At 37.5% G+C, this 24675-nt stretch overlaps 1 protein-coding gene across 2 annotated transcripts in view; it reads left to right on the top strand.

The window, feature by feature from the left end:
* Positions 1-701: 701 nt before the first annotated feature.
* GUCY1A2 (guanylate cyclase 1 soluble subunit alpha 2) overlaps positions 702-24675 on the top strand; it is a 401095-nt gene continuing 377121 nt past the window's right edge. For both annotated transcript variants that reach the window (XM_061202599.1, XM_061202598.1), the window contains exon 1: positions 702-1314. In XM_061202599.1, coding sequence (XP_061058582.1) covers positions 1030-1314 — 285 coding nt within the window. In that variant the 5' untranslated portion in view covers positions 702-1029. The remainder of the gene's footprint in view (positions 1315-24675) is intronic.

The raw sequence follows: 24675 nt of genomic DNA, 5'->3' as shown, positions 1-24675 counted from the left end.
TGGGCTCGCTACGAGCCCACGCAGCCTCGACCGAGGCGGAGAACACTCGTCCTCACAAGCTGCTCCAGAAGGACGGGTGCCAACATGTTGACCCTTCCTTTCCCTTGTAAGCGACTCCTCCGGAATGGGCGGACTGGAATGCTCGGCCTTTCCCCTTGGCCTCAGAAATTCCTAAATAAACTCGGAGGGAAAGGTCAATTATGGACCCTAAACCCCCGCTTCAACGCTCTGAGGCTTCCCCGAGGTGGCTCCAGAGGGAGGTCTTCCGTCCCCAGCCCCGCGCCCCTCTCCCTTCCAGCGCCCACCAGGGCCAGTCTGCGCCTCAGCTGCCTCTTCCGCGGACGAGGGGTAGGGCATTTGGGTCTGGGGCCCTTTGGTCTGATCCATGTCAACGTGCGCTCCTCGGAGGAGGAGGGGACGGTGGGAGCTGGGGTGGCGCTCAGAGGACGGCGACGAAGTGTCCTTGCTGCTCCTGAAACGTGGCGACAAGCCAGGCAGACTCCCAATGAGTATGATGGCGACACATGATGCCGGCAGAGAGAGAGACCACGGAGGAGGGGGTGCTTAAAGGGCGAAGGAAGTAGGCGGGCAGCAATGGGAGAGAGGCGGGAGGAGAACGGCGGGAGGAGCTAGGGGAAGGGAGGCGAGATAGGCGCGCAGGCGGCAGAAGCCTTTGCCTCCGCCACTGTGCGGGCCGCAGCCTCCCCGCCCTGCCGCCCCCGGTCACACACTCGCAGCCTCCCCGCGAGCGGCAGACCGGCCACAGCGATGCGCCGAGGCGGGCGCTGAGGTGGCGTCGCGCTAGCAGCAGCAGAGGCGGCAGCCACCGCCAAACGCGGGCCCCAGGGTGCCGCGGCGCCCCAAGTTCCCGCCATGAGCAGTCGGCTCTGGAGGCTCCGCGGCTCCGGGGACTCACTCCCAGCCGAGCACGGCAGCAGCGTCCAGGGGCCCCAACGCTCCTAACGCCGCCGCCGCCGCCACCCGCGTCCCCCCCGCCGCCACTTCGGCCGCCGCAGAGCCGCCAGCAGCATGTCTCGAAGGAAGATTTCGTCGGAGTCCTTCAGCTCCCTGGGCTCCGACTACCTGGAGACCAGCCCCGAGGAGGAGGGGGAGTGCCCCTTGTCTAGGCTCTGCTGGAACGGCGGCCGGAGCCCGCCCGGGCCGCCCGAGCCCAGCGCGGCGGCCGCCGCCGTCCCGACCCCGGCAGCCGCCGCCGCCACCGCCGCCACGGCTGGGACCAGGAGAGCGCAGCGCCGGAGGCGGGTCAACCTGGACTCTCTGGGCGAGAGCATCAGTCGCCTGACGGCGCCCTCGGTGAGCGGGGAGAGGAAGGAGGGCCGCTGCGCAGGAGAGAGGAAGGGGATCGGGCAAGTTGGCGCCACGCTAGCCCGGGCGTGTGCGAAGAGCCCCACCGCTGGGGGGCGGCCGGGCCTTGCTCCAACCGGCCTACGGTTCCCAAAGGCCGGGGCAAGACCCGCACCTTGGGCTCTGGTGAAGGGGGCACTGGAGTACGGGAAAGGAGGAAGACTTCACTCCTCCGGGGTCTCCTGATTCAGAGGTCTGTCTGCCCACCTCCAGCTTTGAACCCTCCTTCGTCGCGGTCACCCTGACGGCCCAGGTCCTCCTTCATGCCCACCTGTTTTCCTTCCCCCAAACTTTCCCAGGCACTGTGTTCCGCAGTTCCCATTTCCATGTCTTTCATCTCTGGTCTCCAGTATCCCAAAGGAACTCCTACTCCCTTCCAGGAAACTCTTCCTCTCTTTTCCCACACTCTCTTGCTCTTAGCATGACCTTCTCTGACATCTTTGAATTCTGCAGGCTAACTGCATTCTATGTTGCATTCCTTTCTTCAAATCTTTGGGAACTGGTTGTCAGATACTTTTTTGAGTTGTCTTCTGATGAAGAAACCTCTTATCTCTTGTTTTCTCACTACCTCATATACTTTTTTTCTTAGTCACTAGGCATTTATTGGCTCAACCTTCTTCTGTGAGTAACCCTAGTGTCTGGTTTTCTAAATCTCTCTGATATTTCTTGCACCCCTACCTCATCCTTCACTCTCTTTTCCCTGGATTCTTTAGTGCTTTCTCCCTCATTTTTTCATGGTTTCCTTTTATTAGGCCCTTCATAAATATCTGTTGAATGAATAAATGCCTTCCTAGCTCTCTCTAAACTTGTGCTCATTTAGGGATGTCTGTTTCAGCAGTTCCAGGTGTACTCCAGACTCCCCCTGGTTCTAGGCATCTTTCCAGAGCACTTCTGCCTCATTCCTGCTCAGGCATTTCAGCTACTCTTGACTTTTACTCTTTGCAGTAATGCCAGACCTCTGTTTCAGTCTTTGACTGTATAAGCTCTGTTTTGAAGGAATTCACTCCATTGCACACAGAATCCTAGAGAGACTCAGTGTCAAACCACCATCCACCTTTTATTCTCACCTTGATTGGTTACAAAGACTTCAACTACTGACAGCACTTTTACCTATCCATCTCTGAGACTTTTACTTCTTTAAAGTTTCCAAAATGAATCGGAACATTGATCTTGTTTGCCTACTCTTGAGTCTCCCTTTTGAAAGTACTCTTATATTTTATGGTAGGACGGACCTGAGAAAGAATGGGATCCAGAGAAAGTGGGAACTGGTACCAGGCAATCCTACAAATATCCTGTGGCCATTGCATTAATGGAGTATGACCTTTTAGCAATGAAACTACTCTTCTGTCATCTTCTTTTTTTTGTGCATTTCCCCTTCAATTTACCTTTAGCCACTTCTTTCATTGATAACCTAGGAAACAAAACTCAGAATGGGTTAGCTACTGTTTGCTATTCTTAATGCAAATATTTACCAGGAAGCATAATCTTAGGAACTATTTGATGTTGCAAATTGTTGAACATAAGCCTTTATAAAAGGAGTCCAGTAATCCTGTGCATCTGTAGTTTTATGTCAGTACCCAAAGCAACGTTTGTGCAATATACTAATTCTTCAGTATAACAGATTCATATCTAATATGATGATTTTACTAAAGATAATTATTAGTTTTTTGTGGGAATTATTTTTATAATCCTGGAGTTTTCTTTTTGCCTAAGAATCAGAATTTACAAATTTCTAAAAAGTTGTGGCACTGCCTCTAGCAATGCCACTTTAAGACTATTCTCAGCAACTTATGTGAGAAGTAGATAAAATAAACTGAACTCAAATATTTACTGCCAAAATAAGAAGTAGGAAATAGTTTCTGATTTTTACCTTTTATAAAGGTAAAATTTGAATGACTCTGACTCTTTGCTGGATAAAAAACATGTAATCAGATAATGGTGTTCAGGATAAGAAGTTTGAAATTGAAAATAATTGCAATAATCAAAAATATGCAACAGCTGTATGTACTTTCCATGCTATAATTCTTTTCTATTTTGTTTCTTTTTTTAAATTTTATTTATTTATTTGGTTGCGCCAGGTCTTAGTTGCAGCAGGCAGCCTCCTTAGTTGCGGCCCACCGACTCCTTAGTTGTGGCATGCAAACTCTCAGTTGTGGCATGAATGTGGGATCTAGTTCCCTGACCAGGGATTGAACCCAGGCCCCCTACATTGGGAACGCGGAGTCTCATCCACTGCACCACCAGGGAAATCCTCTTTTCTATTTTGAAAAAGGTCTTTCAGCTGTTATGCTGAAAACATACATGTGAATATAGTGTAAACAATTCCAACTTCATAAGGCATGTATAAACAAATTTTCATTGGCTAACCATCATGTCACCAATAGAATTGGTAACACAAAGAAAACAGAGAGTATGTTTCAAAGCAGCGGCTTATTTCTGTGTTCTCCACCCCCATTTTCTTTTGTTTGGCAAGCTAGAACACTGCTTCAAAAAGTTCCAGTAGATTCGTTCTGCTACATTGTCAGCATTCTAAACTTCTCTGAAAACGCTTATGTGCTATCTAATGTCCTTTCATTAGAGCTAAACAACTTAAAACAAACAAACAAAACCCCAAAAACCTCTGAGAACAGCCATTAACAGAGCATTCTTAGATGGAAATTTCTAGTTGTTTTGAATGTTGCAAACCTACTTGCATTGCTGTGAAAGCTCCTGTGTTCTTAGTGGTCTCATCGTGGAATATTGTCTCAATCACTGGAGATTTATTTGTTTTTTATTCAGGATAAGTTGCAAGTAGGGAAATGGAAGTGAATTTAATAAATACTAGAATATTGCCAAGTAATTCAGCTAGTAATTTGATCAATGGAATATTCAAACTCCATTTTTTGATATTTTAAGAGTTACTTTTAGGTGCATTGATGTTGGCTATAAAGATTATAATACTTTCATACTATTTTAATAATAAAAGTAAATTGTATTCATAAAATTGAAAAAATTCTGGAATTCAGGGTACCACGTTCTCATTCATTGTGCCTTGGACAACTAAATACTTGTATATCACTGTGCATATTACTTTTACTGTCTAGGATCCTACTCATCTGTAAGTTATTATATTTAGGGTCCCTTCCTGTTCTGACAGTCTGTGAAGACATCGTATTGTCAAGCTTTCAATAAACTGTCACAATGGCATATGAAATAAAAAACAAGGACATATTACTATGAGTTTTAAAACTGAGGAAAGTAAATTACTTTCTTATGTAGGGGCATCAAAGTACTATTTATTCCACCTAGTTGTTAAAAAATATTTGAGGATCTGCAATGTGGCAAGTATTGTGCAAAGCACTGGTGATACAAATGCCAAACAAAACTTTCCCGCTTTTTGACCTCATGGAACTTCTTTAATTATAGACTTTATTCTAAGGAAACTGTACTGAGATAAAATATAAGAACTCCAATTGTTGAAGAGATGTCTAGGGGAAGTTTTATTTATCATCCACTTTGGTTAGTTTTGTTCACTATGAATCTCTGGGGTGCAGCCATAAAAATAAAAATAATCCTAAAGACCTGGCTGTGAAGATGCATATATCACTTATTACGTTATTTATTTTGAAATAATTTACTTGGGAGCACATATGGAAAAACAGTTGGAGATTTTACATCAAGGGTGAATTTAGGGTCTCATTTATTTCCATTTTATGTCTATAAATGAGAGTTGCTTAGACTCCTCTCATTTTGACATTGGTTTTGGGTTTGCTAATGTCAGCCTGTCAGTGGAGATATTCTAGGAGACCAACCCAGGGGCAAGGCTTTCCTAGGTTTCTTGTCAGAGAACTACTAGCTGTTACAACATTACAGATGGCTTTGAAGACCTCAGAAGCTATAGAGAGCAGAATGGCAGGAAGAAAAGTAACAGAACTGGAAGGATGGCATATAAAGGGAGGAAAGCTACTTACATAGGGAATAGTCCAAGAAACAAAGAACAGTGAGGAAAGAAAAAGGAAGGGAAGCTTGAATTCAAGTAGCAAAAATCCAAAAACTGTTTCATTATTTTTGGAAAGGAAATTGTATTGATACATGCCTATGAAAAAGTGAAAGAACATAAAAAATACATATTTAGCCTCTCCTAGTATTAAATAAAATGAACTTTCTGATGTGTAAAGCCTTAAATAAAACCTTAGAAATTGTGAGTGTAACTAACATGTAAATAATGAAAAATATATAAAATACAGTTTTGAGGTTAGATATTTGATAAATTTATGTGTTTTAATTGAAGTTTTAAAAATTTGGGGCTCAATATGGGTAATAAAGTTCTTAGCAATAGATTCATTAAAATTAAAAATCAAACAAAATGTATTCTAGTAGTTCAGTGTTTTCACTTTTGTAGAAATTAGATACTATAATCTGAAATCAAAATTTAATGGCCATCTATTGCTTTTTTCTAACTCATCCCTAGTCATCAGAAACAACACGGTAGAACTGAAAGAACAAAGATTTGAAGTTTGACAGAAAAATTAAATAACTCCCTGCTGAGCCCCTTGATATATGTAAGGCCCAGGGAAAGCCAACTCCTTCCTCCTCAGAGCCTTAGTTTTCTATTTTGTGAAGTAGGAATAATGACTACCTTATAATTTGTGGTGAAAGAGGAGCAATATTCCTTGTAAAATTTCTTGAACTCAATAAATGATAGTTTCAAGTTGAGATCCATTAACTTCAATCAAATTTGAATGCCTCCAAATGATCTAAAATATTTCATTTTTTCTCAATAATTTACTTGCTAGTAACCTTATTAAAAGAGTTCATAGGTTAACTGATGTCATGTACCTAAAAAAAATTGATAAGGAGTTAATTTTGTTGGCATCGTCCAGTCAATCCATTAAAAAAATTAAAACTGGACTCCCTTTTTGGCTCCCTGGCTATGCCTCATGTGTGTACACAAGTATATGTAATCATTGTAGATTCAAACATTTCTATCAAACTGCTGAATGTTATGTGGCAGTATGAGTACCACAACTATAAATTCTATAAAAATACTGGAACATATATATTTGGTAGAATATGGGTATTTCACAACAAATTACTTTTAAATTAGGAAAAAAATTAGGTGAAAGAGAAACTGCTTATTTCACTTGCCTGAGAATTTCAAGAGTTCCCCATCCATTGTGTTCAAACTAATCTGTACAAGTGTTCAAAGGTTTATGCTGTGAGATGCAAGAATTATCCAGCTAATGACTTCTGCATTTTGTGTATTGCACTCTATTCATGTTTGGCTACAAGCTCAATTGTTAGCCCTTCATTTTAAAGATAAATTTTGACTATGGGAAATGACATCAGTGATTATTAGTCTATAGGTAGAGGTGATGTGATTATATATTCCTTTTTAGTATATAATTTATCTACCTTGAAGTTTTCTGAGATGTGTGGGAAGAGTACCTGAGTGCTATTATGTGTTTTTCCCTTCTATGTCATTATTGCTGTTTTCATTCACTTTTGTTTTATCTTGTTGCCTCTATCAAAGGGAGCTGAAGGTAAAAATTTAAAAACTTACATGTTTTATTGAATATGATAGTAAAATAAGTGGGTGATCTCTAGATATAGACATTGTTAACTGTGAATTTCACACACATCTAGGAAGAAAAAAAATTAAGTGGCATAAGTAGGGAGAATGTTTACAAGGGCTGACTAGGTTTTCTTTTGCAGGCCCTTATTTGATGCATGAACCAGTGATTAGGTCAGAATTCAAAGTTCCTCTATTTAATTTCTTACTCTAATCTTGATACTCTTATGTTTATCTTATATTTAGCATGGTACCTGATACTCAGTGGATTTTCAATAAAATGCTCAGAATAAATGAATGGATGTTCTTATTTAATTATCCAATTATATTATTTCTTTTTTTGTTTGATTTTTTTCTGTGTTATATTTGGTTCAATCAAACAAAATATTTAGATTTCGTACCCAGCCTGTGAGAGATACTTTCAAGTATGCAAACCTGTTTGAATTTTACTTACACCTGCCATCTGAAACAAAACTTCAGAATGAAGTTGTGTTAAAAAGAGAGCAGATGGAAAAGTATTCTTCTACTGGAACTCCTTGAGTGGCCTATTTATATTTTAAGAAGTTAGGTAAATGTAACAACTCTCCTCCCATCTCCAGTATAAGTCTGCTTATATTTTCTGTACAGTTCTCTCTCAGGTGAGAAATGTTTGTCAGCAAGTGGGCTACTGTCACCAAAAATGCACTGCTGGGAGATGGAATGAAAAAATCTTGCTCCTCAAATATCACTTCAGGACAGGATCTGAATATCTAGAATTATGAGCATCTCATAAAGTTGAAAATTCCAGCTTACAGTAATTTAGGAAGTAGGGGAGCTGGAAGTCTCTTCGAAGGCTGGAGATTTGTTGCGGCTGTTGTGGGGAACTGAGAAAGAGTGAACATTCTTATAAATAGAACAGTGAGAAATCACTTCCTGTACAGGCTTTATTTGAGGCATATTAAACAGTTCTTCATCTGAGCTAGTGGTTATCAAACTTCAGTGAACATAAGAAATACCTAAAGGAAATCATTAGAATGTAGGTTCCTAGCATAGTTCACTGTGCTATACAGTAGGACCTTGTTATTTATCCATTCTATATATACTAGTTTGCATCTGCTAACCCCAAACTCCCCCTCCATCCCTCCCTCTCCCTCCCTCCTCCTTGGTAACCACATGTCTGTTCTCTATGTCTGTGAGTCAGCTTCTGTTTTGTAGATAAGTTCCTTTGTGTCGTATTTTAGATTCCACATATAAGTGATATCATATGGTATTTGTCTTTCTCTTTCTGACTTACTTCACTTAGTATGATAATCTCTAGGTCCATCCATGTTGCTGCAAATGACACTATTTCACTCCTTTTTATGGCTGAGTAGTATTTCATTGTATATATGTACCACATCTTCTTTATCCATCATCCATCCATCAGCAGATGAACAGTTAGGTTGTTTCCATGTCCTGGCTATTGTGAATAGTGCTGCTGTGAACATAAGGGTGCATGTATCTTTTTGAATTATAGTTTTTATTTTTTTAATTATAGTTTTGTCTGGGTATATGCCTGGGAGTGGGAATGCTGGATCATATGGCAACTCTATTTTTAGTTTTTTGAAGAAACTCCATAGTGTTTTCCATAGTGGCTGCACCAACTTACATTCCTACCAACAGTGTAGGAAGGTTGCCTTTTGTCCACACCCTCTCCAGCATTTGTTATTTGTAGACATTTTTACTGATGGCCATTCTGACTGGTGTGAGGTGTTATCTCATTGGAGTTCTGATTTGCATTTCTCTAATAAATAGCGATGTTGAGCATCTTTTCATGTGCCTGTTGGTCATCTGTAGGTCTTCTTTGGAGAAATGACTGTTTAGGTCTTCTGCCCATTTTTTGATTGGGTTATTTTTTTTTCAGTTGTTGAGTTGTATGAGCTGTTTGTATATTATGGAAATTAATCCCTTGTTGGTTGCATCTTTTGCAAATATTTTCTCCCATTCTGTAGATTGTCTTTTTGTTTTATTTATGGTTTCCTTTGCTGTGCAAAAGCTTGTAAGTTTGATTAGGTCCCATTTGGGTTTTTTTTGCTTTTATTTCTATTGCCTTGGGAGACTCACCTAAGAAAACATTGGTACTATTTATGTCAGAAAATGTTTTGCCTATGTTGTCTTCTAGGAGTTGTATGGTGTCATGTCTTATTTTTAAGTCTTTAAGCCATTTTGAGTTTATTTTTGTATATGGTGTGAGGGTGTGTTCTAACTTCATTTATTTACATGAAGCTAACTTTCCCAACACCACTTGCCGAAGAGACTGTATTTTCCCAATGTATATTCTTGCCTCCTTTGTTGAAGATTAATTGACCATAGGTGTGTGGGTTTATTTCTGGGCTCTCTGTTCGCTTCCATTGATCCATATGTCTGTTTTTGTGCCAGTAATACACTGTTTTGATTCCTGTAGCTTAGTAGTACTGTCTGAAGTCTGGGAGGGTTATGCCTCCAGCTTTGTTTTTTTTTCCTCAGGACTGCTTTGACAATGCTGGGTCTTTTATGGTTCCATATAAATTTTAGGATTATTTGTTCTAGTTCCGTATAGAATGTCATGGGTAATTTGATAAGGATCACATTAAATCTGTAGATTGCTTTGGATAGTATGACCATTTTAATAATAGTAATTCTGCTAATCCAAGAGCATCCAAGAGCATATCTTTCCATTTCTTCAGTTTCCTTTATTAATATTTTATAGTTCTCAGCAAGTCTTTCACCTCCTTGATCAGGTTTATTCCTAAGTATTTGATTTTTTGCATGCAAGTCTTAAAAAATATATATTTTTTTACATTCCTTTTCCAATATTTCATTGTTAGTGTAAAGGAATGCAGCCGATTTCTGTATGTTAATCTTGTATCCTGCTACCTTGCTGAATTCATTTGTCAGTTCTAGTAGTGTTTGTGTGGAGTCTTTATGGTTTTCTATATAGCGTATCATGTCATCTGCATATAATGACAATTTTACCTCTTCCCTTCAAATTTGGATACATTTTATTCCTTTTCCCTGTCTGATTGCTCTGTCTAGGACTTCCACTATGTTGAATAGAAGTGGTGAGAGTGTCATCCTTGTTTTGTTCCAGAATTTAGCAGGAAGGCTTCCAGCTTTTCAATGTTGAGTATTATTTTAGCTGTGGGTTTGTCATATGTGGTTTTATTATGCTGAGATATGTTCCCTCTGTACCCACTTTGGTGAGAGTTTTTATCATGAATAGATGTTGAATTTTATCAAGTGCTTTTTCTGTATCTATTGAGATGGTCATGTGGTTTTTGTCTTTTCTTTTGTTGATGTGGTATATCACATTAACTGATTTGTGTATGTTGAACCAACCTTGTGAACCTGGGATGAATCCAACTTGGTCGTGGTGTATGGTCGTTTATATGTCGTTTGATTTGGGTTGCTAATATTTTTTGAGAATTTTTTCATCTATACTCATCAAAGATATTGGCCTGTAATTTTCTTTTTTGGTAGTGTCTTTGTCTGGTTTTGGTATCAGGGTGATGGTGGCTTCATAGAATGTCTTTGGGAGTGTTTCCTCCTCTTCAATGTTTTGGAAGAGTTTGAGAAGGATTGATATAAGTTCTTCTTTGTGTGTTTCATAGAATTCACCTGTGAAGCCATCTGGTCCTGAACTTTTGTTTACAGGGAGTTTTTTAAATTATTATTATTACAGATTCTACTTCACTTCTAGTGATTGGTCTGTTCAAATTATCTATTTCTTCTTGATTCAATTTTGTTGGGCTGTATGTTTCTAGAAACTTTTCCATTTCTTCTAGGTGTTCAAATTTGTTGGCATATAATTGTTCATAGTATTCTCTTATGGTTTTTTGTATTTCTGTGGTATTGGTTGTTATTTCTCCTTTTTCATTTCTTATTTTGTTTATTTGGGTCCTCTCTCTTTTCTTCTTGGTCAGCCTGGCCAGAGGTTTGTCATTTTTGTTTATACTTTCAAAGAACCAGGTTTTGGTTTTATTGATTTTTTCTATTGTTTTTTAAATCTCCATTTTATTTATTTCCTCTCTGATCTTTATTATTTCCTTTCTTCTGCTGACTTTAGGCTTTGTTTGTTCTTTTTTTTTGAATTCTTTTAGGTGGTAAGTTATGTTGTTTATTTGAGATTTTTCTTGTTTTTTGAGGAAGGACTGTATTGCTATGAACTTCCCTGTAAGAATTGCTTTTGCTGCATTCCATAGATTTTTGTATGGTTGTGTTCAGAGGGTCTAGTTTAATAACTCTAGGAAGAGGCCTGGACTCTGTATTTTAAATAAAAATCCAAATGGTTGCTAGGCCCACCAAAGTTGTGCTTAAAGGTTACTGAATTCCATACCTCCAGGATCATTGATCTAGGCTCAGTGAGCGCTGTAGACTCATTTTTTAGATAGAATGATCCTGGAAGTGGCTCCTTTGGAATGATTGTATCCCAGGCAATTATTGTCTTAATAGGAACAGAATAGAGGAGGTGTCTTGGAGACACACTTTATTGCTCTATCCTTCATGTTCAAAATAATTTTGTTAGCTCTGTGTTGGAAAATATTTGAGGTTTAACCATTTGTAGTTTTAATTATTTGTGGACTCTTCCCATTTTTCCTGAGGATTCTCCCCTAAGTTTATGTTTAGTAGGTCACAAGTCATTGCTATATGTTTCCTGTGGCCTCTTTACTCAAAATAAAGAAACAGCTATTCAAAAATGTTGGGTCTGATAGAGAAGGGAGAAGAAGGGCTGTTGTGATGGTCAATCTGACATTATTATCCATATCTGTGTTTTTTAGAGCAAGATTGACATGACATTTCACAAATGTGCCATCAAGTGGTTCATTTTGAAGCAATGACTTGTTCACGTGCCAATGAATTTTTTTAAAAAGGTGAAGAGAGAAAGAAACATCTAGATGGAGAATTTTTTTGCCTAGAAAGGAAGCAATAGGAGGTTCAGATATCAGATTATAGAACCACCTCTCAAACCCTACCAAAATATGACAAATATAACAATGGTTGCTAAACTCTACATCCTTAGCCAATTAGTCTTTCTCTCATTCAGTGGCTAAGGTGGGTAGGGGTCTAGTTGAAGTCTCCAAATAAATGGTGATCCAACATTAGAAGAAATTTGCATTTGCAGAGAACTCTAGAACCAACCTATTATGAGAGGAGGCTGTCTGTGTGGAAGTCCTGAGGTTACCTTAGTTGCAAGTCCTTGAATCCACTTGACTCCTTTTCCATTCACCGTACTATATTTGTGACGTGTGAGTCTGCTGTGCCCAGTGGAGAAACTTAAAATGTTCTAAAAAAATGCTTCCATTCCTTGCTGCTTTATACCTCTGCTTCTTCATGCATGGACCCTTCAACTTAATATTGGGAGAGCATGGCTTTTCTGATTAGTTTTGTGCACACACAAACACAGACACACACATATCCAGACACATCTGTCCTGTTTTCTGTTGCTGCATATCTTCCCTATAGAATACTAAGTTATTGCTCAGACCTGAATAATGGGACTTATTGTGTTGACAGGTGATTTTGGTTTATTCTGCCTCCTTAAGACGGAGATCTATGTATGCCCATGCCTAGCAGAAAGTCTGATTTATAAAGGCACTCAATAAATGTTTGTTAAGATAATGAATAAATGATTGCATAAATTCTTGTGTAGATTATGGTGTATCTGGTAATGCTCTGCAGGCTACAGTGATTTTGTGCTGTCATATTTTAGTTGATTATTGTAACTGTTTTGTTTGTAGATATTTTTCAGACACAAATAAGTGTAAAGACAGTTAAAGCATTTGTTTTAGAATGCTTTAAGATTTAAAAAAACTCCCTTATTGGGTATTTTATTGGAGCTTCACAATAATCGTTAGATTTTTTGCCAGTTATCTTTAACTTTGGTTATTATGGTTGTCAGAACATGCCCATAGACATAGTATCTATTTGGGGGAGCATATGTGCTGCCACTTATAAGTGTTTTTATACTATGCAGAGACAGTATCTCTACCATGCTTTTCTGTTCATTATTATTTCAGTGTATAAGAAACCTTGTGTTACCAAACATTGTATTAAAAATCTCTACAAACCAGCACATCCACATATCTATCCTTCAGATATCATTATAGACATAATGATGTTACTGGAGGGTTAGAGTCCTTGAGAAAAGTGGTAAAGTTAGAAATTATTGATTTAAGGAATGGGGGAGAAAACTGAACAGGAACAGGTTAATGTATTATTGGGTATTTTTTGAGGGTCCAGCTGAGGGTGACAATAATGAATTTGTAGTCTAAACTGAGAGGATTAGTATGACTTGGAACATATTACTGGCTGTTTTTTGAGGGCCCAGCTGAGGTTGGAGATGATGAATTTGTAGCCTAAACTGAGAGGATGAGTATGACTTGGAGAGGTATAAAATGGTGAAAGTATTTATTGTATATTAAAAGGCCTATATGTCAGATCGAGTTTGAGCTGTTAGGGGACAATTTAATGGAGGAGGGTTAGGGTTATGTCTTGGGAAATAATGAGAGTGAATGTCAAATGGGGGCAGATTGTAATACTCAAAGGCATTTCTAGCCTTCCTGTATTGGACAAATATCTGATGTTAAGCTTATTTAATATATATCTGCGTCCTGTTCTTTCACTATTCTTTCTCATAGAATAGATGATTGGTACCGCAGGTCCCCATCTACCAGACTGATGACTGGTAACTAGTTGGTCTTTGAGAAACTCAGATCTAGCTTCTTGATTACTATATACATTATGTTTTAAAAGTTAGAACTAATACTTGAAAAATAAGAACATTCAGTTACATCATTCAATGCATTATTTATGGGCCCTAGTTGTTACACAATAAAGTTTCCATGGCTCAGACTTGGTACATTGCTTCTTGAGTATGAGAGCCTATGGGATTTAGAGTAATGGGTGGCTACCAAAACATTTCCTAATGTATTGGAGAACATAGCAGATTGTTTTTTTTATCTGAAAAGGTAAAAATTACTTCTAGTGAATCAGTCTAAATAAACAGTCTAAATAAAACATATGCAGTATCAATTTGTGAGTAGGTGAAGTTCAATAAAGTACCCTTAAGAGTTAAACAATTTTCATTTTGTTAATCAGTCTTTGATAGTCCCAAAGACTCTCCTGTGTGTTTCAGTGCCTCAGTGTCATCATTATGAGTCAGTTATCACTGTGCTATAGATGTGTGGACATCCTGGTAACTGGAGTGATTGATTGATTGATTTTTTTCATTATTTTTTCCTCCAGTTTTTTTGAGATATAATGGACATACAGCACTGTATAAGTTTAAGGTGTACAGCATAATGATTTAACTTATATACATCATGAAATTATTACCACAATAAGTTTAGTGAATATCCATCATCTCATATGGACACAAAATTAAAGAAATAGAAAAAAATAATTTTTCCTTGCGATGAGAACTCTTAGGATTTACTCTCTTAACAACTTTCATATGTAACACACAGCAGTGCTAATTATATTTATCACATTGTACATTACATCCCTAGTACTTGTTTGTTTCATAGTGATTCGATATTTCTATACATTTCAAAATGATCATCATGATAAGGCTAGTTACCATGTAAGTGGAGTGTTTTAGATAATCAAATGCTTTACAATATGAAATTTCCTCTACATAAGAGCACTAAGGAACTAAATGGTCCTTGCAGTCTGAAAGAGTTAATATGCATGCTCAGTTTCTCCTCTTCCACCAGGGAGTCTCAGGCAATGGGAGGCAAATTAAGCATGATTTGAAAAAAAAGGTTTTGTTTTGTTTTTTTTAACTTTTAGAGTTCTGTGTATAATTTGGTTAATGTGCTTGTCTTGTTTTTTCTTGAAAAATGCCTGTTAGTGTATGTGTGTGTGCAGGATGGGTGGGGAGAAGGGCACTGGTGGACAGAGGCTACAACGTAATTAATGCTGCCTTCTGTTTTTTGTTTTAATTTTTACTTTGGGGAAATAACTTTTCTGGCTCTGTTTCCCATCTCTGAAATCATATGTAATAATACTAATTTCTCACTCAAGGGTAAATATGTAGTAAAATGTGAAAAGTGAACTGAAGACAATGTGTCTGTTATTAATTGCTTCGTCATGCTGCTATGCTGATTGCTTGAGGACTAAGGCATTGGTTCAGATTCCTTCACTCTCTACATTCTGGGAAAAGAACAAGTTTTAGAGTCAGACACTAACCCTGGTCATTATATTGTGAATTCTTGGATAATCCTCTATAAGGCTCATATTCTTATTTATAAAATGAAGGTAATAATTTATAGGATTATGAAGATTAAAAGTATAATGCATACACAGTAATTGGAATACAGTAAATGATCAATTAATTTTGGTGGCTTTCATTAACTGCTTCTTATCAGCATCTTACTGACCTGCATATTGTAAATCACATCTCCTGGTAACTTGAGTTACCTCCAGCCACATCTTTTCTAAAACCTGTAGAAATTTCCTTCTTTATGGTTGTTGCTCAGCATTCTCCTGCTTTTTATGGGAAATATTTTTTAACTATCTTGGGTGCACATTTCAGAGTTATGAAATCTCCCAGAAATTCCCTCCCAGAAATCTTAAAAATAAATGTATTCTTACTGGTCACTTGTTTATTCACTCATTCCCTTACCCCTCACATTCATTCATTCAGACAGAATTTATTTAGCAAATGAGTACTTATTGATTCATTTAGAATGCACTCAATATGCATTAAACACACACAAGAAGTGGGGCATTCAGACATAAATTTGATATGATCCATTTGGATTTAAAAAATGTAAAACTGGGCTTCCCTGGTGGCGCAGTTGTTGAGAATCTGCCTGCCAATGCAGGGGACGCGGGTTCGAGCCCTGGTCTGGGAAGATCCCACATGCCGCGGAGCGGCTAGGCCTGTGAGCCGCAATTACTGAGCCTGCGCGTCTGGAGCCTGTGCTCTGCAACAAGAGAGGCAGCGATAGTGAGAGGCCCGCGCACCACGATGAAGAGTGGCCCCCGCTTGCCACAACTAGAGAAAGCCCTCGCACAGAAACGAAGACCCAACAAAGCCATAAATAAATAAATAAATAAATAAAATTAAAAAAAAAATGTAAAACTGCTCTTTAAAAATTACCAAATAATGTGCATGACAGCTATTTCTGCCCCTCTTTTTTATCCTATCCCAACCTTTCCTTATTTGGCATATGGACATATGGAGGACATATGGACAAAGGAAGGGTCTGTATGTAAAAGATCAGTTGAAACTGTAATGAAGATGATGATACTAGTAATAATAACTGCTGATTCACCATGTGCTGGGCACTGTACTAAATGCTCTACACATTTTATTCTATTTTCATACTCACAATGGTAATGCAGGAGTGATGCCTTACTATGGTCTACAAGTACCAAGAGACTACCTCTCTGACCTCACCTCATGAACTGTAATCTACACTTACGGTTCTATAGTACACTCCTTGAACATTCCAGGAAAGTATTATCTTGCCTCAGGACTTGTATTCTATATCCCCTGTGTCAGAAATACCCCCTCAGTCCAGTTCTCCACATGATTGGCCTTTTCTTGGCTTTCAGATTTCAGCTTAGTGTCACCTCATCAGACAGTAGCTCTCCCCCACCAACCATTCTCTTTAACATCATTGTTTATTTCGACCAGCACTCACTATCAGAAGTTATCTTTTTATTTACTTACTCACTTATGTATTGTCTTCCCTCACTGTAATTTAAGCTGTGCAAGGGCAGGAACCTTGTCTGAGTTGTTCATAGTGGTCTTTGTAGTGCCTAGAATAGTCCTGGCTAAAGGCAGGTTCTCAGTACCTCTTTATTGACTGAATAAATGTCATTTTGAAAGAAGTCTTAGTACCTAGAAAAGAAAGAGCATAGTTAAAAAAAAAACCTTACAGGGTAGAAGAAGAATTCACATGTGTTAGGCAACTACTGGGGATCCAGCATTAAGTGTTTTCATAATATGTATCATTGAATTTTCAAAATAATCTTATGAGAGATTGAGAGAAGTTGAATGACTTGCCTGTGATCACAGTTAATTACTTACTGATGGAGAATAAGAGTAGAATCTTGGTCTGTTTAGCTCCAAACTCTATTTCTTCCACCATATTTGTATATTTCACCCCCTCTGGGTGTGGTGGACATTGTGATGCACTGCCTAGATGCCCCTACTTTAGTAATGATGGACTTACTTCCCTAGATGCTAGGAGTGCTGCTGACAGTGACCCTCAGCTGTCAGTCTCCTATATGTATTGCCTGGACTGAAAAGAGATGCTTTGCCCAATGTCATTCCCCATTCCAGTGACTAATCAGCATATGGATATGAAGACTTGCCCCTTTTGACCTAATTCAGCCAACTTTGAAGGTAGAACTCCACGTAGGGTCAGCGGTGGTCTCCACTGAGACAGCATCACAGTCTAACTTCTTCCTCTTTCATGGGTATTGATCCCCAGAGTACCCCTTAATAAGCTTTCTGCATTCTAATTTTCTCAGACTCTGCTTCCCAGGGAACCCTGCCTACAATAGTGTGTTTGAGAATTGTGATGACATTAATAAAAGTGCAAAAGTCAGCAATGGGAAGGTGATATTTGGAAGGAATATAATGATAACCTTGGATTTGGATTTTTTCAATTTAGGTGCAAATGGTTGGCTCTGGACTGTGAGTTCTTTGTGAGCTTGGTGTTATTGGATCACCAGCCTCAGCACAGTGCCTGTCACATTGTAGGTAGAAGACTCAATAAATAGACCATTAAAGATTTAGCATTGGAGTTTGGGTGACAGTTCATGGAGGTAATAGCAAATATCTTGAAAATTGACAAGCTGTCTTATTGAACGAGAGGAAAAATAAGAACAGTAGAGAATTGAAAAGCAGTATAGAAAAGGGAATCAGAAGAATGTAAGTGCTAGGATGCTTTTTTGTTTGTTTGTATGGTGGGAGGTGACTGGAGAGCAGCTGGAAGCAAGTGTTGTAATGGTTGGTATTTGAAAAGTGATGTGAATTTAAGACTTGTACTTTCAAACCCAGTATGAATGAGGTTTCTGGTGGCCTTCAGAAGTGATGTCAGTCGTGCAACTGAGAAGGAAACCTGTTTAATGAGATTTAAAGAGAGAATATATGATGAGTAAACAAAGGATATCATGGGCATAAATTTGTCTTCCAAGACATTTGGCAATACAAGTAAAGAGAGGTAGTTGGCAGGGCCTGTGAGGCCAAATCAATGTTTATTAAAGAAATGGAAATTCATGTTTGAAGGTAACAGAGTAGTCAAAAAAACTGTAGATGGATGAGATAAATAGGCTTTGGGAAAGGATAGAGTTGATTTAGAGCCATTCTGTAGCTCCTTTGCCAAAAGTAAGGATACTTATTTCTCTGTACCCAAGGGGAATACAATATGGCATAGTAGGAGTATAGTGCAAAGACAGATTTTGGTTTTATTTACACCTAATTTATCACGATCTTATCTTGATTTTATCACTATAACTCATTGGTCAGTAATTTTGTCAAATTTAAATTGCAGTTCTCTAGGTATACCTTAGCTGTGGCAGCTACACTGACCATGGGATGTCAAATGAGGTCTGAAATGTTAGGAATTCATGCTTCAGAAATTTTGTATTTAAACCATGAAGTGTACATTTTTGGGTATATTCCATTGTAAATCACTTTTTGAAAACTTCAGATTTACTCTTATTCTTCTAAAGATAAGACTTTGTAAATTGATTTATGCTTGTACTAGCTTGTTCTCTTTTAGTTTTAAAGGTAATTTGAGATACATATTTTATGTATATAACCCATATTCTTACCATCTCTGTGTCTGATATGACTTTGTTTAGCATTGGACCTCTTTTTGACATTGATGAAAAGGTCACTAAAGGAAGGAATCTTGAGGTGTTAGGAGCCAAGTGAATAGGACTCTACTTTGTTGTTATACTGAATATATTTTACACAGTTGAAAGGTGGTGTGGAAGGCAAAATAAGGCCAAACAAGACATACACAATCAAATGGCGCTTCTTGGCCCTCTCCCTTTTCTTTTCTGGGGGAATTTTACTCAATTTCAGCAAGCAAGGATTTTTGTCTATTTTTATATACTTCCAAATCCCAAGTCTACTAGTGCCTGGCATGTGGTAGCTGATCAGTATGTATTTGTTAAATGATTAAATTTAGAGTGAATATAAAGATATTTATTCTAACTATACTACACAACTATACTAACTATACTACACAAATAAGAAAGAAGTAGGATGATAAATACAAATGCATTTTAGAAAAATAAAATCAGTAACAGGAACAACAAAATAGACAAAACATATTATACAAATGTAAATAATTATTATATCCTATTATCCTTTATTACCTCGTCATATATTTACTATACACCCTCTATACATGCTTGACTTTATTGTGTCCTGAGCCAAAACGTAAGATCTATGGAGCACAAAATGGCTCTAGTCATCTGCAGGGTTAAAAAATAAAAAGTATTTTATTGGATTTTTATCCAGTATTTTACTGGATTTTCCTTAAATACTCTTGTAATATGCTACGCTAGTCAACTTACATTATATATTAGGAAGTAAGAATAAATTTTTTCTACATGATCTAAATATATATATTTTTAAAAATTAACATTAGTTTATTAAACAGATATTTGTTCTTGGCCTTTTCTGTGCCAGGAATTTGAGATGTCTCAATTATAGAAAATACTTATAATCTGCGCTCCCCACTGCCCCCTTCTCCCCCCTTACCATTTTTTCTTGTGATTCTGTTGCAAACATTTCAGGGATAAAATTTAAGAAAGATTTTATCTTTCTTCCAGCCTCTTTTTTGTATTAAGTTTTCCCAAGGGAAAGCAAGAACTTTTGGAAGAAAAATTCATATTACCCCAACAGCAAATTTAGGGAGTACCTGTTGCTGCACTAGTGAGAAGCCTGTCATCTCAATTTAGTAAGTTTCTGTAGATCTCAACAAAAGAAAAATATATCTCTTTTAATGCCTGTTGACCAAATTCTCAGTGCAGGGTTACTCTGAGCTTGTCTTCCAATTTCGTTTTTTCCTTGTGTGATTGGTTTAATTTGCGTATGGGAGATAATTTGATTTTTGAATGTTGTCTTACAAATATGTGGTTTCTAACTTAAGGAATTTATTTGTTTTCATAAAGGAAAGAATGCAGAGGCCCTTACAAATTGTATTTTTATCATATATTTACAGATATAAACCTGAGTTTACTTTAATAGCATTTTTGAAATCTATATATTTATCTATCTATCGATCTATATCTATTATTGATTATATAGGTCAGAAAAGAAATGACTGTCTGATTCTGAATTTAAAAATTTAATTCAGTAGAAATCTGGAGTAGGTATACTTACTCTCATTGTGTCTTTTTAAAAAAATTGCCACAGTAATGAAAATGTCTTTTGCCTCCTTAACAAAGAATCTGCCTCTAAAGGCATTTATTGTAAGCAGTGATAATGATGAGATGATTATGTTGTAATGGAACAGACTGAGGAAAAGAATACATTTTAGCTACATATTACTGTAATTCCATTTGAAACTTCAGGCAGATATGAGGAAGTATCTAGTGTGGTTGCTGGTGAAGAACGATTTATTGTTTCCTCCTGATATAAAGATCAATAAACACTTTGTAGACATGACATCATTTGCAAGCTATAAAGCCTCCCTTTTTTTTCCCCTCTTATGTTAACTCATTGCCATTATAAACACATTTCAAAGAAAACCAATCTTTCCTTTTGTTCTGAATTAAGTTCTTTCTCCAAAAGTATGCTTGCAAAGTACAAACCTAACTTTCCTGCTGAAAGAGAATGGGAGAGATTCTTCCACAGCTTGCAAGGGGCTAACTGTGAGAATTGTGGTGTGTGAGGCTGCTGCCTGCTGGTTCTTTAAGCACTTAGGCAGTTGTCTCCTTATTCAGCTGCATTCTTGGGATGGGAGTGGGGGAGGATGGAGGAAATAAAATACTACTTTAAGTTGTAAATGTAATTTTCCACCATTAACTTAGCATTCTTGACTACTGAGAAATATTTCAGTCTCAAATACATAGTTAACATAGATACCCAGTTATTTTGATTATAGCAATGGGATATATTAATCAATGGCATTAATGATGACTGTAATGAAATTAACAATTCCGTTGGATATGTAGTTGGAAAAAGCATTTTACTACAAGTTACCCCAAGAGACATAATTTTTCAAAGAATACACTTTCATTTTTCAAAGAATACACTTTCAAATACAGGTCAATGAAAATGTTAGTTATAAAACTATAAAATATGAATCTAAAAATAAGATCAGAACAACAATTTTTAGCCATTAGATAAGGTATTCAGCCACTTTATGTGATCTATAAGTCAAATCAAGATATGCCTGTCTAGAAACATCTTAAAAACCTAAAGTAACAAAGTTTATTATTTTGCTCTTCCAGAGTAACTAGTAGAAACAAAACCAAAGTCATATCAATGTCAAGCATATCACAGTTTCTGCCTTGGCATTTTATACTAGTGTAAACTCTGATATATTATGAATTAAGTTTGAGAAAAAATTGTAAAGTATTTACTTTTGGTAGTCCTTATTCTCAATCTATCTCTCCCCCCCTCCCCATCTTTATCTCTATCTATCTCTATCTCTCTCTATCTCTATCTCTCTTGATTCCAATAGCAAAACCGCTTGCCAGAAAAATCTGCTATGAGTCTCTCCCACCAGACAAATTGGACTATGTGCATTTTACATACCTTATGTTAAATTATTAATTGAAAAGTACTTCTTTTTATTTTAAGTGCCTTTGCAGGAGTGAAAAGTAAGTTTTGGAGGGAGCTTTGAGGGGATGGATAGGATGGGGATAGCTCTCTTGGTACTCCTAAAATCAAATTTGGTGTCTGGCTCCACAATGCTCTGATATATATTGACGACTATATGGAAATGTGTATGTCTGGGCACTTCTTACACAGCCATATGAAGATCTCTGTAGACACAGTAAATTATTTAATATTTTTGGTCTGTATGAATGATGTAGATATATTGGTGGATAAAAACAAAATAATAATATATAGCACCTTTGATTATGTGGCATTATACTTATTAATTTTATATCATAAACTATTTTCTGTTACTTTTAAGAACTATTACTTCTACTTCAGGGTTCATTTAAAAGAAGACCCATAGGACTAAATAAGGCTTATGTTGTCCTTATATTTTATAATGCCTAGAGATTCCAGAGACTTGTTACTTAAATGAATAATTTATGGATTAATATGTATTATGCTAATTATGGATGCCCCTGCACTAAATTTGCCTTGGAAATTCCAATTAAGGGCCCTTATGCATGCAAGGAAATTAAAATGATTTTTTAAGACTGAAAAATAGTGAATGATATCTAATTAGTACCTTGTTCCTAAGCATCATATCATTAAAACTCTCTGTTGTTTGGTGTGAATGTGTGTACATGATTTGTGTGGGTCAACATTTGATATTTGTATAGCTGAATGCCAGAGCAAGATATTTAAAACTCTTGTAGTATTCTAGAAAGAATTTGAGAAAAAAAAATACTGTGCCAGAAACATTTCCCCTCTTCTGTAGGCAACTGTTCTTACATCATTTTACTCTCTGCCCCTTTTCCCCTAATCTTCTGTTAGGTAGTTAAGACAAACAAATGGCTAAGAAATACTACATAGATAAAAATTTGGTTCTAATGTGAGCAAGTTTAATGTTCTTTGCTGGAGGTCTTCTACAATGACCTCTATATCAATTCACATTATTATAACCAATTTTGTGATAAATGGCTTATTTTGATTAGTTAGTTTTTAGTGTGAGCAGATTTGAAGAGAATTTTGAAAAACCAGGGGCTTTCACCAGATGTATTTTTTAACATCTAAAAACATGAAACATAAGTGACATCATTTTTTTTCTTCTTGATTTTCCCCACTTCAGGACTATGTGCTGAAGAGAGCTAACCTATACTTTCCACACAGAGAGAATGATGTGCTAACCTATACTTTCCATACAGAAAAACCACAAGAAATAAGTGATATCTATTTAGAGCTTACAAAGCATGTTTTATAATACTCATTTCATCACCCTAATTCACTCAGGAAGTGTATGAAGTAAGGAGGTCCAATTTAAGGATGGGGAAACCGAAGCTCAGAGGGGAACAGTAACTTGCCTAAAGTCAAGAAGCTTGTAATCACCTATTTTAGTGCCTGGTTTTCCTGTTTCAGGTCCTAAGCTCTTTTCACCATGATGTGTCTTTCAACATGTCCATGAATTGTTCAATAAAGCAATTTAGCAATATACAATATTGTTCACATAGATTCCCTATTTCCTATTTTGCTTCCCATATGTTTCATACTTTGTGACTTGCAAGTGGTGGCTGATAGCAATTTCCTGTTGGTTTTCTTGAACCTTACCTCCTGTCACCAATTGTTTAGTTCCTGACTGTGCTGTGAGTTCATATAATATAGACCTGTGTTAGAAATGACAAAGGGTTCTTTCTTCACCAGGGCTCTGTCTCTAGGCTGACCTAGTTTGCCTGTCCACTGTCATGTTTGTATGCTCCAGGCTCCCATGGGTGAGGCAGCTATGAACGGAGTGACAAAAGCCATCCTCACTGCCAACAGCTTAACTTATGCTGCAGAGTCTGGGAACAGCAAAGACATTACTAGTCATATGATTTCCGAATATGAAGGAAGTCATGATTATCATAGAAATAGTTATGTTCATAACGGTATACATTTCTCTTCACAGATCATACATAATTTTGCTGTAATTAAATAATTTACTAGAAGGGATGAGGAAGCAATATAATAGATATTATACAATGGAGTGATACCTAGGTTAAAAAATATGCTCAGGTAGAGTTAAATGAAAAAAATAAGACTTTTCATGTCATGCAGTATTAGTATTCTTTGACTTGCATATTTTTTCCGGAAAGAAGTGTGATTATTCTGTACCTCTAGCTTAGGAATGTAGTTCATCATAAACATTGATGACATGGCAGTCATTATCTGGCAAACATCTGCCTAGTAAGCAGATTTCATATCTGTTTGGATCATCAGATTATAGTCAACACTAGATCTGATTATATTTAGACCCTTGTTGAGTTTTATCTTCCAGGAGAGGTTGAAGCAGTAGAGCTGAGCAGGACAATCCCTGGGTAGTATTTTGATGGTTTCGGCATATTTCAGCGTCTGAAACTTTTAAACTCCAAGGACTTGGGCTTGTCTGAGTCCTGAAATAATCAGACTCTTAGCCACTGACTGGCTAGACAAAATGCCCATGGCACTTTAGTTGGCGTCTGAATGACAGTTTACTTTTTTAAAGTGAGCAATAACTGAAATGAAGCTTAGTACTCAAAGTCTGCATGGTCAGCACTTTTCTTACTTATTCAGGCTACATGAGGAGCCAAGTCATAACCAAAAGTTTGCTTTAATCCATGGAGAGCCAGAGCAAAATGAATTTCATGCCAAATTCTTTAATCCAGTTTAAGGGTCTATCTGGTTGTGGGGAAGGCCTTGACAATGAGACCTGATGCTCCATATTCATTCATGAGACTCTCATTTTAGTTAAGATTGTTGAAGAATTTTCCTTACCTTAAGAATAATTTATCTCAATGTGATAGAGGACCAGTATGCCCTTGAACAGTATTAGAGGTAATGTTTCATAAACTATTCTCCTCCCTTCTCTTTCCTATGGGTTGCCCTCTCTAACTTCACCCACTTTCTATTGCTCAGTAGCCTACTTTGTCTGGAGCTATACCAT

Source organism: Eubalaena glacialis, chromosome 10, assembly GCF_028564815.1.
Source record: "Eubalaena glacialis isolate mEubGla1 chromosome 10, mEubGla1.1.hap2.+ XY, whole genome shotgun sequence".
In the NCBI taxonomy this organism is placed as follows: Eukaryota; Metazoa; Chordata; class Mammalia; order Artiodactyla; family Balaenidae; genus Eubalaena; species Eubalaena glacialis.
Note: the sequence above shows the minus strand (reverse complement) of the source record. Positions and strands in the feature narration are given on the sequence as shown.